Here is a 17257-nt window from a genome sequence, read left to right on the forward strand (position 1 = left end):
TGGCTGGCATGTTTATTGACTAAATAGGTGACTGTATTTAAAAAATTACATTCACAATGGTCCTAATTCTCTCTTTGGAAATAGTTAGTCTGAGTCTAATTCTACTTTTAACATCCAGTTTTGCTTCATGATTTGGTTAAAACTTTCTCTTTTCTAATTCCCTCTTTCCCCTGCTCACTGTACTTGCATCATTCAGTTTTAATTAAATTCTAGGTTGGCTTCCTGCGCAATATCACATGGACTATATCAAATCTATGTCGCAACAAAAATCCACATCCACCTCTCCAGACAGTTCAACAGATCCTCCCCACGCTGGTTCAGTTGCTTCATTATGAAGATGATACCCTCCTCTCTGATGCTTGTTGGGCAATATCGTACCTGACGGATGGCCCGAATGAACGGATTGAGGAGGTGGTTCGCACTGGCATCTTGCCAAGGCTTGTGCAATTGATGTTAAAGGATAAGCTGGCTCTGTTGGTAAGTAATCTGATGCAAGTAGAGCTCCACCCTGTTTCACACCAAAGTTTTTGTAATTACTTTTATACAGTAGTGTGTTAAGAGAAAATGTCTTGCCTTCTGGTTATAAAATGGAAGTTTTGTGTGGAACGGAATCTGAACCATTAATGGTTTGAGGACTATAAGCAGTGTGAAAATTTGACGAATGACTACTTCAAATGTTGCAATGTGCCTTTGAATTTGATTGATAAAAAGACAGGAGTCTTTTGGTCTGGGATATATTCAGTAGGCTTTTGCTTCATTTTTACTACATCTTGCTGATGGGGCAGAACACTGGAACAAAGAACCATCAAGTTGCGATCAACTAAAATTTTGCAAGGGATTAAGCTTTCAAGATGATTTCAAAATCAATGTCCAAGATAGATACTTGTATTGGTTCTCTATTTCGTATGCTTTTGTGCAGTTTGTATATTTGTCAGTAAGTTTATTGCTTTTGATTTTAGTCTTTGCTTTAAATTTATGGTTTGTTTAACTATTTGGAAAAGTGTGTGTGTGCATTTTTGGGGGAGAGTAATTGCTTATCCTGTTACATACTGCTTATGTTCAGTGCCAATAAAGATGCAAGTTCTTGGGAAAAGGAGGTGCAGCTTTCTATGAAAGTAGATTCTTTCCCTCTAATTTCTAAGGAATTTGGAAGATGGTTTTATTGTGCTGATTGATTGAAGGCAGCCTCCAGTGCTGCCAACATGATTTGTGCTGTCACCATGTTTTGAGGTTTTGTTTATTCTGTAAGTGACTTGAAGATATATATCTGGAGATGTCTGTTATGGTTTGTTCCCAAAATCTAGCCTATGAGAGCACGTTACCCCATCTTTGTTTCGCCATGAGGAGGCAACTTGCCAATGGAGAGGCTGTGTACTGACGGAGAAATTTGCACATTTGACACTGCTATCCAGTGGTGTGGGTTGAGAAGCAAACTCACATACAAAAGCAGAAAGCATGCAAACTCTCTTCACCCACACCTTAGATGCGTCACATTGACCTGTTGGACCCTCTTGTTTGGGCAGCCTTGGGTCTCCATAAATTTTGCCCAGGCTTGTGCCCTAGTGAGTACATTTTAATTTTGCTGCAGATGGCAATTACATACTGGAGATGGCAATTACAAGTGGTCAGCCCAACTTGATTGACATGGAGAATGGATGCAATTACAGACTGCTTCTCTGGGGAGGGGGGGCGGGGAAACCATTATGTTCCAGTGGTCAGCCACCATTCACCAAGTTAGGATTAGTAAGGTGCTGACCTGCCATGTTCTCTGTTTCAATGGGTGCTTGGAGCTCTGAGTCTCTGCTGAATGAGTAGATGGAATCTGTTGCACTAGGCATGCAAATGGAACAAAAAAAGCCAACACTTCAATGGGCAAGCTGGAACTCCAGGATGCACAGAACTAATGGATGACTTGCAGCTGCTTGATCATGCATGTAAGATAGCTGTGCTTTAACTTGAAAATTGATAGGTTGAACATCGACATGGTGAGCCTGATCTTTTGCAGGGATGTCAACAGTGAATCATGAAAAGAAAAACATTGCACATTCATCTGGCAGGGGAAGAATTCTGAGGAAATATGAGCAAGGTGTAGGCTTTGCTATAAAGAACACATCTCAATGATTTGAACCCTAACAAATGGCTCAGAATGTGTTCTTTCCATCCACTAACTCGAACAGGGCCAGTTAACCTCAGGTGTATCTCTGCTCCAATGCTGTGATCCACTGCAGAGACAAAAGACCAGTTCTATGAAGGGCTTGACACTATCAGCAAATCCCTAAATCAGAGCATCTTGCCTACTAGGGGATTTCAACATGAGTGGGCACAGACTATGAGGCATAGCCTCTGGCCTGGGAAAGATGATGAGAATGGACCGAGACTACTTCAGCTTTGCTACTACCACAAGCTTTGTGTAATTAACACATCTCCGCCTTCATCGGCAGGGGTATTGAGTATAAAAGCTGGGAAGTCATGCTGCAGCTGGTTAGGCCACACTTGGAATATTGCGTGCAATTCAGGTTGCCACATTACCAGAAGAATATGGAGGTGTAGGAGAGGGTGCAGTGGAGGTTTATCAGGATGCTTCCTGGTCTGGAGGTTATTAGCTATGAGGAGAGGTTGGAGAAACTCTGATTGTTCTCACTAGAGCGATGGAGATTGAGGGGCAACTTGATAGAAGTTTACAAAATTGAGTGGCATGGACAGAGTAGATAGTCAGAAGCTATTTCCCAGGGTGGAAGAGTCATTACTAGGGGACATAGATTTAAGGTGAGAGGAGAAAACTTTAGAGGAGATGTAGGGGCAGGCAAGTTTTTTACGCAGAGGGTAGTGAGTGTCTGGAATTCGCTGCCAGAGGAGGTGGTGGAAGCAAGTACGATAGTGGTGTTTAAGAGGCAGCTTGACAAATACATGAATAGGATGGGAATAGAGGGGTATGGACCCCAGAAGTGCAAAATGTTTTAGTTTGACAGGCAATATAATCGGTGCAGGCTTGGAGGGCCGAAGGGCCTGTTCCTGTGCTGTACTTTTCTTTGTTCTTTATATCAGCCATACTACCTACCTAGATAAAAGCCAACCATTCCTCTATTCATTTGAACAGGTATTCTCTGGCATTCCCCCATGGTACAGAAGTGAAATGGAACATATAGTTTAAGAGCCATCTACAAAGCCACACTTTCCCAACATATGGGAAGCAAGAGTGGAAAAAGGCTGACTGGTTTAAGGTGAACATCATTGTGATGGAACCTGTCATTGAGTGTATGTGAAGGGCCATTCACAGTAAAGTCCAACAAACTGCTAGATGGTGCACCAATGTCTATTGGTTACAATTACAACATTGGCAGAATATCCAGATATCCTTTGACACTGGGAATGCTAGGGGTATCTATGAAGGGATCAAAATGGCATCCGATCCATCAGGAAAAAACACTGCTCCATTGAAAACAAAGGCAGGGGAGGTCATCACTGCAAAAATTAGTTGGAGAAATGGGTGGAACATGAGTTGCACTTTAGGGAGAACACGGTCACTGAGGAAGCTCCAGATATCATGGAAAGGCTGCCTGTCATGGTGAAGCTGGATACAGAATCCAAAATGGGGTTCACGGTCTAGATGGGGTTCTTTCTGGACCTTGTCTATTCTCTCAAAGCAAGCTGCTCAAGATTGTAGATTGTTAAAACCATTTATTCTTTATCTACAGCTGCCATATACGTATTAGGAACTTGGCACAAGGTTGGAACTTCTGCTCCCACCAGATCTGTTAATCGATCATATGATGTTACATTATTATCATGTGCTTCTGATGTTAATCCTTTACATTTTCCCCATCATACTTACATTCTCCTTCAAAGTGGAAGACTTGGCAAGTGAGTCATTGGCTTTGCTATGGGCAAAGTTTTAGGTGCTGATGCTATATCACCTGAACTTATTGAGCATGAGAAACTGACACTCCCTCAGCATCTGCACAAACCTGTCTCTGCTGAGGGGAGGGGGCAATGCCCCCAGAATATGCATGATGTGAAGATTGTGACCCTGTACAAGGACAAGTGACCAGAGATTGCAACAACCATTGAGGCATCTCCCTGCTGAGCATCATGGGAAAGTTATTGCCCTTGTCAGACTGCAGATCCTGGCTGAACACATTGGCCCTCCAATCGCAGCATGGTTTCACAACTGGGAGGTCTAGCATTGTGACATGATTTTCTTTTTCAGTCTTGCAGATAGGCCATTATATTTGTCATCCTTGATCTCACCAAGGCATTTGGCTATGTGAGCAGGTGATCTATTTAAGCTGTTGGAGAAAACTGGCTGCCCACCAAAGCTGCTCAATCTGATTTTTGTTCCACGACAACATGTTGGATATGGTCAACAATTACAGGGCAACATCAGAACCCTTTGAGATTTGCTGTGGAGTCGGGCAGGATTGTGTTCTGGGCACTGAAACTTTTGGGCGGATTCTTATCTTTGTTGTCATATGCTTTCAGGTCTTCTACAGAGCTGTCTACTTGCATACCAGAACTGACAAAGCTGTTTAGCCTTGCTTGCCAGAGATCCTAGACAAAGCTGTGCTAAGTCATCATCCATGCTGAAGGTGCCACGTTAGTATTCCATACTGAGGAATGCCTTCAGCATGGCCAGAAACTGAACTGGACTAGCCATGTAAATACTGTGGTTACAAGAGCAGGTCAGAGGCTGGGAATTTTGCAGTGAGTAACTAACCACCTGACTCCCTCAAAGCCTGTCCACCATCTACAAGGCACCAAATCCCAAGTGTGATGGAATACTTTCCATTTGCCTGGATATGTGTAGCTCCAACAACACCCAAAGTGTGACACCATCCAGGGCAAAGCAGCCCATCCACCACCTTCAACATGTACTCCCTTCACCACTGGTACATAGTGGCAGCAGCAGTGTGTATCATCTACAAGATGCACTGCAGAAACTCGCCAAGACTCCTTTGTCAGCACCTTGCAAACTCATGCCCTCTACCACCTAGAAGGACAAGGGTAGCTGTTGTATGGGAACATCATCACCTGCAAGTTCCTCTCCAAACCACATACCCACTATTCTGACTTGGAACTATATCGCTACTTCTTCACTGTTGCTGTGTCAAAATCCTGGAACTCCCCTAACAGCACTCTGGGTGTGCTTACACCAAATGGACTGCAGTGGTTCAAGAAGGTGACTCACCACCACTTTCTCAAGGGCATTTAGGGAGGAGTAATAAATGCTGGTGCAGCCAGTGGCACCCACATCCCATGAGAGAATTTTAAAATCAGCAAATGGCTGTCTGTCTCGTGTCTGTAAAGAGTTTTGTTTGACCATCAGCATCAAGATGCTGTACCACCATCTGTCAGTTGATAATGTGACGCTGAAGTTGGTTGGATTGTGGAGCATAGATATGTGAAACTCATTTGCTGCTGAAATCAACATAACAGCTGTAGCTTTTGGTGTGTGCGTACTGAACACTGAACCGTGTCGACACTACAGTGGTGAGACCTGGACAACATGCGCTAGGCAGGAGAAAGGCTGAACAGTTTCCACATTTGTCAGGTGAATCATCAGCATCTCTTGAGAGGACAAGGTCACCAACTCTGAGGTCCCAGAGTGCGCTAATCACATTAGCATAAACCAATTGCTCAGATGAATGATGACTATATCCAGAAGACTTTCTGTACAGTAAACTGGCCACTGGTTCCTGGGTGCCATATTACTGCCACAAAGGCTCCTGTAAGCAAGATATAAAGCTGGCAGACATTGGAGACAGTTGCTGAGAACAGTGGAAGAGGTGAATAGAAACAAAAAGCTCAACTGGCTGAGAAGGTGGCTCAGAGGCCAGCAAATCATGCACTTTCTCAGGTCTCTCTTCCTCTACAGCAAGTATGACAGGCCTGAGTGGAGCTCACCAGGTTGACCATCACAGCACAAACCATTGCCTTGCGACATGTTGGAAGGCTGCCACCCCATCTTATTTGTGATGTTGGCTTTCTTTATGAAATTTGTGTGATTTGTATTTTTGTTTGAAATGTGGAACACAATTTAAAATGCTACTCGTTTACTCGTCCTAAACAATAATTTTGAAATCTTAATTCCAAGTGATGGTTATGCCAAGTCAATAGCGGTCATAATTGTGTTTCAAGGTGGTAAATGTAAATGGTTACATGCTTATTCATTGGCAATAGTGAGATATTTTTTAGTAGTCAGTTCATCTAAGTTACTGAAGCTAGTGATTGATTTTTGCTATGGATGTTTTAGTTTTTCTTGGAGTGGTAAGGGCTGCAAAAAAGAAGTCTTAACATCCTCAAGCCTCGTGGATAGATTTGGCAGTTTTTTTGGAAGAACAAGATCTTGCTGCAAACTGTAAAGTAAGCAACTGTGACTGTTAGAAATCTAAATGTTGTGGAGTTGTGAATTTGTCCCAGGGAGAATGTCACTGATAAATGGAAGCTGTTTTCTTCAGTTACTGCTCAATCAATTTGTTATAGATGATAGCAACAAAACAACTTGTTCACACCTACTTATGTTGGGAAGTTCATTATCTTCTTCTGAGACACAGATGAGATGACTGTGTGTTAAGGGAGATCTAGAAACTAGAGAGCTGGTTGAGTAATTGGGCTTTTGAGTAGAGCTGCAAAATCTAAATCTGAATGCTAAGTCAGAATTATTAAATAGTGGGAAGAACTCTTGACAGCCCACAGACCTGGGGAAAATTTATTGTGCATTGTGAAGAAAAATTGAATGGATTTCACTTTGAATCTGTCCATTTTGTTGTGTAATAAAGCAGCCCAACTTTGTTTTGAGCCTTGCTGTGCCTGATCAGTTTTCGCTCCTGGTTAAAGAGACGATCTTATTCCTGTCAAAAGGTTCCTATTGTTAAAACTCTGGGTCATGTTGTCAAGCAAGCAGACATAGGGCAGTGCGTAAAAGCAGCCACTAAAAGCTATGCCTAGAATACTTGGGTGATTTTAGAAACAAAATTAGTATGCATGTACCACAAAATTAGGAAAGCAAATGGTATGTTAGCCTTCATAGCAAGTGAGCTAAAGTACAAGATTAAGGAAGTCTTGCTACAATCGTACAAGGCTTTGGTGAAACCACACCTGGAATACTGTGCATAGGTTTGGTCTTCTTTGTCTAAGGATAAACTTGTTTTGAGGTGATGCAGTGAAGGTTCACTACACTTGATATTTGGGATGAGAGGATTGTCTTGAGTGTAATGGGCCCATACTCCCTGGAATCTAGAAGAATGAGGTAATTCCTCAGAATATTGTGTGCTTCCATGAGTGAGAAGACTTGGCAAGAGTAGGTGCTGAGAAGCTGCTTTAGGTTGTCTGCTTGAAACCGGAGTGCATAGACTTAGGATAAGGGGTTGGCCACTTAGAACAGAGATGGAAGAAAAATTTCTTCACTCAGGATTGTGATCCTGCCATCCCAAACCTTTGGGTAGAAAATTCCAAGTCGATTGTTAAAATTTTTTTGACTCCTAAGGAATTCAAGGGATAAGGTGACCAGGCAGGAAAATGGAGTTTTGAGGTCCATGATCCTTTTGAATGACAGGGCAGCTTGACAACCATATGGCCTACTCCTTCCATTTATGACCTACAGACCCAAGTTTTGTAATAATGGATTCTGTAAATTTAGTCCAGCCACGCAGATTGTAACTAGTGAAATACTGAAGGTTTTATATACTTCAAAAGCCTTTTTTGAATTATTAAAGTCTGCTTCACAGAGCAACCAGAGAATTGCTCTTTCAGTTTTTCTAAACATATTGTAAACTCTCTACTGTATTTCTAGCAATGTGTGGATCGCTTGACTGGGTTTTCACATATCTGGGTGGGATGATCACATGCTTAAATCAAATACTATAACACGGATTTGAAGCATTTGTCAAGAAAATGCCCAAGGTTAGTTTCATTACGTGATGCTTAAGGTCTCATCATCCACTGAAGTGGAGACAGCATCGAATATATTGCCACTTGGATTGCTGGTTTACTGACCAGTTTATCAACGATGTGGAAGCTTTGTGGCCATCTGCAAGTAGTAATGGAAATGGTCATTAAGGCTGTCAACTTGACTTGCAGGAAGCCTTGAACAACCACTTGTTCCAAGTCTGGAGGATTTGCATCTCAAGCAAGGAACTGGTGTACCAGAGAGATATACTGACTCCAAATTACATCTTGTAATGTAGAATAAAGTTGGAATAAAAGCAAAGATCACCTTTAATAGTTGTAAAGCAATGGCCTGGTGATTATTGCATTTCTAATGGTTTTTAGAAAGTTAGCTAATCCTCGGCAAGAAGCTGTGCATGTGCTACTTGTTTGCTGGTTCTTCATTTGTGCATTTCCCTAATGCTCCCCCCTCTCTGGCATGTGCTTCCATTGAAAAGGAGCTCCAAAGACCAACTGGCTGGCTGTTACATGCCACAACATCCTGCCTGTGAGTGTGTATTAGCAAGATACTTCATATTGCTTAGACCAGTGCTTCCCAAACTTTTTCCTGGTGTGACCCCATTTAATGCCTCATTTTGACCCCAGAGTGAACATTTGGGAGATGAAAGTTGTTGAGCGGGTGGGGCTCTTCATGGCGAGGGGCTGGAAGAGTGAAGTAAGAGTTAAGCATGGAAGGAGTTGATGAAAAGACAGGGTTCACCTACCTAAGGTTTTTTCCCAGCAGCAATCAGGTCTCTGAGCAGTACATTAACTCTCTCCCATCAAGTAAGCAAGCTTTTAAAGCTTGCAGCTGTCTGAAATGACTCCTGGAGGTTACAACCCACAGTCTGGGAAGCCCTGGCTTAGACCAATGGCCATTGTTCCACTGAATGATTTCTTGCTCTTAGCTTTGAGGCCCAGTGAGGTTCAGCAGATAGTTGACTTAAAAATCAATCTGCTAGAGCAAAATTTTAATACTGTTGAGTATGATACAGCCAGAGAAGTTTTGCCGAGTTCATTCTGTCATTCAGAAGTGATGTCTTTGCAAAGTTTTTGAGTAGTCTGAACAAGTCCAAGGATCTCTAAACACCTGCAAGATGCCCACCAGTTGCATAACCTTGAGGAATCCTGAAATTGAAAGTCTTGAGAAATGGTTCTCCGCTAAATGCAAATGTTCTAATGCACTTGAAGTTTAGCAATTTATGGCCTAAGTTGTTGAATGAGATTAAGCAAGCACTTCTGAGAGTTTATTTTTGTGTTGGATTTCGTTCTGTCTGAGCCCAAAGTTTCAGGTGTGGTCTGCACATAGCTGCGGTGACAGATCTGACTTCCCATCCTGCAATATGCAAGGGCATTGAACATTGGGCACCTGGAATACACATTCTCAATAAAATTATTTCTGCTTTAAGAATTTAAAAGTGAACAATCTAGCTGCACTAGTATCTGTAATCGCATTCTAGAAACTGCCAGCACAGATGGAGGCCATTTGACCAGTTGTACATTGAAAGAGCAGTTAAGCCTAGTCTCATCCCCACATTTTATCCATAACCCCATTTTGGAAGCCTGCACCCTGTGAATAAAGTTTTTTTTTTTTGGTACCTTTTTAATCTGGTGGGAAAGGTGTTACTACACTTTTTGTGCAGTTGCTTACAGTAGCTGGAAGACAAATGGAGTATTGGTTGAATTATTTTTCCACAGTTGCAAAACTCTGGTCTCTGAACCATTGAAAATCCAGTGGAGTCCTTGAGTCTATCAGATCTGTTTATTATTTTGTTTATTTTTCTGTACCTGCTGATATCTAGCCTATTATTTAGGACACAAGTCCCTTCAAAACATGTCACTATTTTTCAAGGGTTCTCAGACTGACTCGGGCATACTGCTAGCTTTCCATGACATCACTTCCACTGACATTTCCTGGAATATTTCCAGCCAGGGTTGGCAAACCTAGTCACCAATAACTTTCCCAGCACTGATGTTGGGCTGACTGGCCTGTGGATTCCTAAGTTTTGGCCCTGTCCTTTTTCCTTCAACATCTTAGTCCTCCTGCACTACTACTCCTGTAGCCACGAGGACTGAGATTGTGACCAATGCATCTGTTCTTCCACCTTCTAACTCTTTCAACCTCAGAGGGTGTAGTCTTTCTGGAACATGTGACTTGGCAACTTCTGGTATTCTCTTCAGTACATTAAATTTGTTTGGAGTTCAAAGACTGCAGTGTCTTTATTGAACTGATATAAAATGGCAGCTTAGCTTCCTGCATGGCAGAGGTCACATGACTACAGTAAGCCAGTTCATGTACCGTTGCAGTTCAAAACCCAAACACCCCCCTTTTCCTAATGAACAACAGACAAATTTGCATGCATGATGTGTAACTGAGTTACCCACAATACACTTACTGTTCTCAGGCATTAACTCTGTCCTACTAGTCAGTCTCTGCACCTGCATTGCATTCATTGTGCAGGTCTCTTAATGATATGCATGCACGTTGTCATTGGCTGCTTGAGCAATGTTCTTGTCTGGAGAGTGTTGTTTTGCCCATGGCACTTGTTGTCATGGTAGCTGTTCTGTTCCATTGCTATTGAGGACCTGTGGACCTCTGCGATTGATGGTAGTTCTGAACTCAGTAGAACTGGTAAGATCCCTTCTCCCTGACCAGCCAACTGGTGAAGAACAGCTTTCGTTGTGCCAGTATATTTGGTTGTTCACTTCCACTGCATACGATCGAGGTGACCATTTCTCTATGTATGTCCCAAGTTTTCATGAGCTGACTCCTGTTTAGAGCATTGAAGGTTTGTACCCTGACTGGCTCTCCAATGCTCAGCTCTGGCAATGGTTTGGCAGCCTTCTCAAAATGAAATTTGCCTTTCTGCTGTTTCACCATGGTGTTTTTTTTTCTCGCACCTGTTATTACTTCTGGTTTTAGTAGCTTTTTTGCTATTGGAAGAGTAGTTTGTGTGCAGTGTGACATTAGTCTTTGGCCCGGACTACTTTCCATGCCTTCAATCAGTGTTCCTCCACTCGGATTGTCTCGCCTTAATTCCTTTATCCTTGCTAGATTTTCTTGATTTCTTTAGTGATTTTCACTGCTGTCTCAGCCTTTACATTTTATTAGGGATAGTGTGGAGATGATGTATAGTGTTGAATTTCCTAATCCTTTGTGAAATGGCTGAATTCTTCACTTGTGAACTGAGGGCCATTGCCACTAATCACCATGTCTGGAATGCCATAATGACTGAAGTCTGCTTTCAAGCATTCTTTCTCCTGTCATTGTTGAGTGCAGCTGGTCTAACTCACAGTAGTCAGAATAGCAGTCAACAGTGATAAGACAATCAGTTCCTGCTAGAGTGAAGAGGTTTACTCCCAGCTTCATCCGTGGTCCGTCTGAGATGTTGTGTCATCAACACCCCCCTCAAGCTTGTTTAGCTTTGTATTTGTTACAAGCACGGCATTGGCCTATGTGGTCTTTAATGTCATTGCTCATGTTTGGCCAGTAGAGCTCTTCTTGCATTTCTCAAACTTAGTTTGATTCCTTTATAGCTTGCATAGATGTGCTTCAGCATCTCCTCTCAGCTTCTTAAGGTATGATGACTCTTTCCTTTTGTACAAGATGCCACCTTGGGCTGTCAATTCATTTCTATGCTCTTGTGACCACAGGTGTGTCATGGATGCACTTGAACTATCCTCTCATTACTACCACTTGTAGCACTTGGAGAGTTGCATCTTGTTGGGTAGTTTGCTCGATTTGTGTAAGGTGCTTGCTTGTCAGATTCAATATCTGATGGGATGATGACTTCCAGAGCATGTCGAGCTGCTGCTGCACATTGAATCTGGAAGATTTTACATTCTGTTGGAGCATCTTCAATTTTCTTCATGGGGAGTGCTGCTCTTGACAGCAAGTCTGCGATGTACATCTGTTTCCCTTGCTTGTATGTCACATCCATATGATATCTCTAAACAAAGTATAAAGCGAATATCATTTTTTCCTAATATTATTGTGGGATACCGAAGCGTGTGTGTGTGCCCATGTGCAATTTAATTAAACTGAAGACAATCAGACTGCAAGGTTTAATTCAAGGGGATTAGGTGTTAAAAACAGGCATTTTGAAATGGATGAGCTAAGGCCAGTAAATAGATTAGAACTAACATTTGCATTTGTAGATAAGTTGAGAGGTTGTTTGTATTTCAAAGGGGAATTAGAAGGTGACAAAGATGTTTGCATCTTGTAGGTGTTCATAGGTAAACAAGTAATGGGGATATCATTTTTATTGATCCAAAAGCAAAGACAAGATGGAAGCATGAATGTTCTTGTATTTGGAAGAGGTTGAATTTCAATGAGGTTTTAAAACAATGGATTTAAAGATCAAAGGGGGAGAACATATATTTAAGGAAAGATTGAAAGCTGTATGAGTAACAAATTGAGATCTTGGAAGGTGGGCTGTGTGAAGACAGACTTGCGAAAAGCAGCCTCTTGCCACCCCAGAGAATTGCTTGCTTGTTCCAGAGTGCAAGGCATTGCTAAAAGCCTTGGATTTCCATTGTTGAGTGAGAGTAAGAGAGGAGCTGTGAAATCCCTCTTATGCAACAGTGGGTGTCTTGTGTTAACATTACTGGATGTTTTATAGATTAAAAATCTATTTGGACTGTTGCCTGGAAAAGAATGTTTATTTGAGAATCTAGCTAGGTAGAAATCTTATGGGAAATGTTAAGACTGAATTTAACTGTTTAATTTTGTGTGTTTTAAGTTTTCTTTTCTTTGTTAATGTTTTAATTTAATATTTAAAATCTCCAAGTGGTAGTGGAATCTTCTCGTAATAAAAATATATGTTGCAAATAATTGTGATAGCTTGGCCAAGTTTCCCTTTGGGATTTGGTCAGCCTGACAATTACCACCTGTCATATCATAGCAGTAAAACAACATTCTTTGCAGATGCTTTGGAGCAGATTGGGGTTTAAGAAAAATGCTTTGAAGTGGCTTGTGGCCAGACTGCACTGTTTGTCTCTCCCACAGCAGGTATTGTTGAAAATACTCACAAGCAGGCACTCTTTATTGATCTGATCATAGTGTTGTTCAGTTTGCGTTAGTGCCCTGGAAGCAAATGTGACTGTCCTGTTGCAGAATTGCTCCAAGACCTGTCTCGCTGGCATCACACTGCAAGGTGACCTCAGCATTGATGTCATAGTACTTCAGCACTGGTGTTGTCATCACTAATTGTTTGATTTTAGTGAAGAATGCTGCTTGTTCTGTGCTCCAATACCACTGCACTTCTGGCAGTGAGCTTGTGTAATGGTTCACACTCTGACAACAAATTAGGCAAAGATTTTGCTAAATAGTTCACTAATCCAACAAATCATTGCACTGCTTTCACTGAATCACTGCTACAGCCCTCACTGTCAGGATCCAGGCAAGGACCTTTTGCTGTTCGTACATGACCAATGTACTTCAGGCATCTTCAATTGCAATTTTCTTTTTCTTCAGGTTCATCTGGCAAGTGCTGTCTACATTCATATTCAATTCTGATCGTGGTTAGCTATAGCTTCTTCCATTGTGCCTCCACATCCATAAATTAGGTCAGTCATTCACTATGGCTTTCACCCTGGGAAGGTCACTGACTATCTGATACTGTCTGTATTGATACTCTTCTGGAGCCATGGAAATGCCAAACGGCACACACAACCATCTAGCTCCTGAACATCATCCAGAATGTAGTTAGAAAGTTGCTGCTTTCATCCAACTTCATTTGCCAGTAACCGTCCTTTGCATCTAGGCTAGTAAAGTTCTTCTTTGCCTTGGCAAGTTGTGGTAAAATTCTTTTGATGGTTGGCATGGGGTAGTGAGGTCTCTTTACTGCTTTATTTAGATCCTTTTGAATCTAAGCATACTCTCTGCTTTCCCAGTTGTTTTACTGCTATCATGCTGCTAATCCAGTCTGTGGGAGTTGTTGCTTTCTTGATTATTCCTTCTTCTTTTCTAGCTCTTCTTTCTTGTCTTTTAATCTTGGCTTAAGGGAAGCTGGAACTCTTCCCAGCAGATACTGAATTGGCCTTACATTCTCATCTACTTCTAGATAGTTTCCTGGCAGATACCCAACCCTTTAAATGCATCTTTGACTTCCAAATAGATCCTAGAGGAGTACAATGGTTGTGTGCTGAGAAACATTGTGAATGTTGGCACATTTTAAGGTTACCAGTCCAAGCTTTAGACTTGTTTCAGCTGAGATGAGTGGCTATTATGTCCCATCTATGATCTGGAACTCTAGATCTTCCTCCTTGCCATTGCAATGGGCTCTCGGGCTAATTTGTCCTCTCGGTATGGGTATCATGCCTTCATGTAGCCGTAACCTTACTTTCAATCACCACGTTGAGCCACTTTGCACAGGTCTGTGAAGGTTATGATGTTGCATGACTTGAGAATGTCCATCTGACCCTGGTTCACTTGATCGCTGCAGAAGGAGAGTAACATTTTCAAACCATTTATCACTGATAGACTTAACGGAACAAACCTGTTGTATGGTGCATAGTGCTTCACCAGACTCTTGCTGATATCTCTCCAGTGGCCACCTGTATGGGCTTGTTTGACTAGAAAGGTGCAAAATCCTTGTGTGCAAAATGATTTGGCTTCTTGAAGTTAAAACACTGTTGTCCCCACCCTAGGCAATCTTCCTTTTCCTTTGTATTATGTCCTCTGCAGTATCTGCATCCTGTCCTTTTTGTCTGCAACTGTTCTGCAGTTATGTAATGTGTCTCAGCATGTCTACTCTGTCATACATGTGCTCTAATTGATAATATTTACCAAGCTCCACATTTCGACACGTCCATTACTTTCCTGAGTATAAGTTTCATAAACTCTTCCAGTAGACTTGCTTTCTCCTGAGGGGTCTCGAATACCTAAGACAATTCAGTCGTTAATCAGATTATTTAGTTGTCCAAATTCATATGATTCTGCAAGCTGCAATAACACAATCACATACTGATCTATAGGTTCCTCTTCATCTTCAGCTCTAGTGCTGAATATGTAGCATTCATAAGTCACATTCACTCAGGTGGTCAAAGCATGCATTCAAGGCTTTCAAAATCTGCCATTTTGTTTTCTTTGTTTATCGGTTGGATTTAGGGTGGAATACAATTTGTAGCAGTGTTATTAATGTGACTACTCATATCGGCTCTTGCTTGGTTAATTTAAATCTGTTGCAAGCTTCTAGTTTTGCCAATGCAAGTGGAAAATCTGCCAGTTGTCACACATTGCCTTTCATTTCTACTGGAACAGGGATGGGAAAGCGTGCAACCATGTTCACCTACCTAGTATTTTCTCAGAAGGAAAAAGCAGGGAAATAAGAGCACTGGTCTGAAATGTTTTTTTTCCTTCTAGGTTACTTGCAGCCTTGGTTTGAGTTTGCTTTTCCTTGTCCATTTTTAGCAGATTTGAACATTGTGTGCCTTTCTGAGCTGTGGTTTCTCTGCAGCATTTTAAGGGTTTCAAAACTCTATATTTTATCTCCACTTCTGACACCATATTTCAAGTTCAAAGACAGCAGTGCTTTCTCAGTGTCTGTCTTTATTGAACTGATGTAAAATGTAGCTTGCAGAGAGCTTCCCTTATGGCAAAGGTCACATTACTACAGCAAGATAAATAGGACATGTAGTACAGTTACATTTAAAAACCCAGATGAAATTGGTGCATTAGTGCACTGAATACAGGGAAGTTGTGAGCAATTGAAGTTTTGGAATACAGCTTTAAACTACACTTGACTCCACTTCAGATTAATTCCTGGCTCTATAAAGTGAATAGCTTTTGAACAGCAATGTTGTTCGTCTGGCAGCAGGGCTGGGAGAGTAGAAAAGAGATGGATACAGTAGCCATGCTAGTCCTGAACCCTGGTTGAAGGTTGGTTTCCACTTCTTTGCTTCCACTCTCTTTCTTTTACCTATTTCCTAACTGTAGCAGAAACTTCCTTTTGTTACGTCCTCACAAATTAATTTGGTTTTGCAATCAACCTTGGCTTTTCTGTGTGGCTCAGTACCACACTTTGTGCTGGGGGCTCCATCTTATAAAGCATCTCCACAAATCAAGACATCCAATGATCTGACCAATTTTCTGCATTGACTTACAACCAGTGAATAATTGCAATAGTGAACGATTTAATGTGAAACCTTATTTTTGTATAGCCTTTTTTTTTCTTTTTAGACTCCTGCCCTCCGTGCTGTTGGAAACATTGTGACCGGAACTGATAACCAAACAGAGGCTGCACTTGAAGCAGGAGTTCTTGCCATTCTACCGAAGCTTTTGAAACATCACAAGACCTGTATACAGAAGGAGGCTGCTTGGACCATTTCCAATATTGCTGCTGGACCTACAATGCAGATTCAACAGTTGATTACTTGTGGAGTTATAGCTCCCCTTATTGAACTTCTGGAAAGAGTAAGTACTTAATCCCTCAAATAGTAGCAGGCTCAGCATTCAAGCTATTAAGTTTGGACAGACTTTTATAAATAATACTACCTGTGTACGTGAACTTCAGTGGATTTATACTGAAAAAAGTACGTCTTCTGAGGGGGTAACCTTTTGTCATGTTTGTCCAGGAAATCATTCCTGTTTGATGGCATGCATTGTAGTGGAATGTCAGCAGTCAAGAATCCTGACAAGCTCTTGGGAATTTATTAATCACTTTTTTATTCAGTCTCAGGATGTAGGAATTGTTGGCAAGACCAGCATTTATTGTCATACATTAGTTCACCCTGAAGGTGGTGATGAGCTGCTGAAGGTGCTGGTGGTGGTATTACTTCCATAGTGTTCTTGGGTAGGAAGTCCAAGGATTTTAACCCAGTAACAATGGAAGAATGGCAATATTAATCCAAGTCAGGATGGTGTGTGACCTTGGAGGTGATGATCCCATATCCTTCTAAATATTAAGATGTTGTGGTTTTAAGAGATGCTGTCAAAAGCCTTGGTAAATTGATGCAGTGCATCTTGTAGATGATGATACACATTGCAAGCAGGTGCACCAGTGCTGAAAGAAGTGAATATTTGAACTAATGGATGGGGTGTCAGTCAAGGGGGCTGGCTTTTCTCCTGAAGTTAGAGGGAACATTGCCCCCCACGTGTGCGCACCCCCCCCCCCCCCCACCTTCCCACACCCACCCAGGATGATGGTGGTTTGGTGGTGGTGGATCCAAAGGGAGGTGGTTTGATGTTCTCTCACTGGAGATGATTATTACCTGGAACTTGTGGGGCACAAATATTTCTTTGTCACTTATCTGTCCAGGATTTGCTGCATGTGGGCATAGACTGCTTCATTGTGTGAGGTGGTGAGAGAATGGAACTATTATTTTCTAGGTG

The 17257-nt window shown here is 41.8% G+C and overlaps 1 protein-coding gene across 1 annotated transcript in view; it reads left to right on the forward strand.

Annotated features, from left to right (window-relative positions):
- The window catches only part of LOC121288369 (importin subunit alpha-5-like), a 29638-nt gene that overhangs the window by 8202 nt on the left and 4179 nt on the right, over window positions 1–17257 (forward strand). The window contains exons 6-7 of the mRNA XM_041206923.1: window positions 214–477; window positions 16106–16339. Coding sequence (XP_041062857.1) covers window positions 214–477; window positions 16106–16339 — 498 coding nt within the window. The remainder of the gene's footprint in view (window positions 1–213; window positions 478–16105; window positions 16340–17257) is intronic.

Source organism: Carcharodon carcharias, chromosome 15 (genome assembly GCF_017639515.1).
Source record: "Carcharodon carcharias isolate sCarCar2 chromosome 15, sCarCar2.pri, whole genome shotgun sequence".
NCBI classification, from domain to species: domain Eukaryota; kingdom Metazoa; phylum Chordata; class Chondrichthyes; order Lamniformes; family Lamnidae; genus Carcharodon; species Carcharodon carcharias.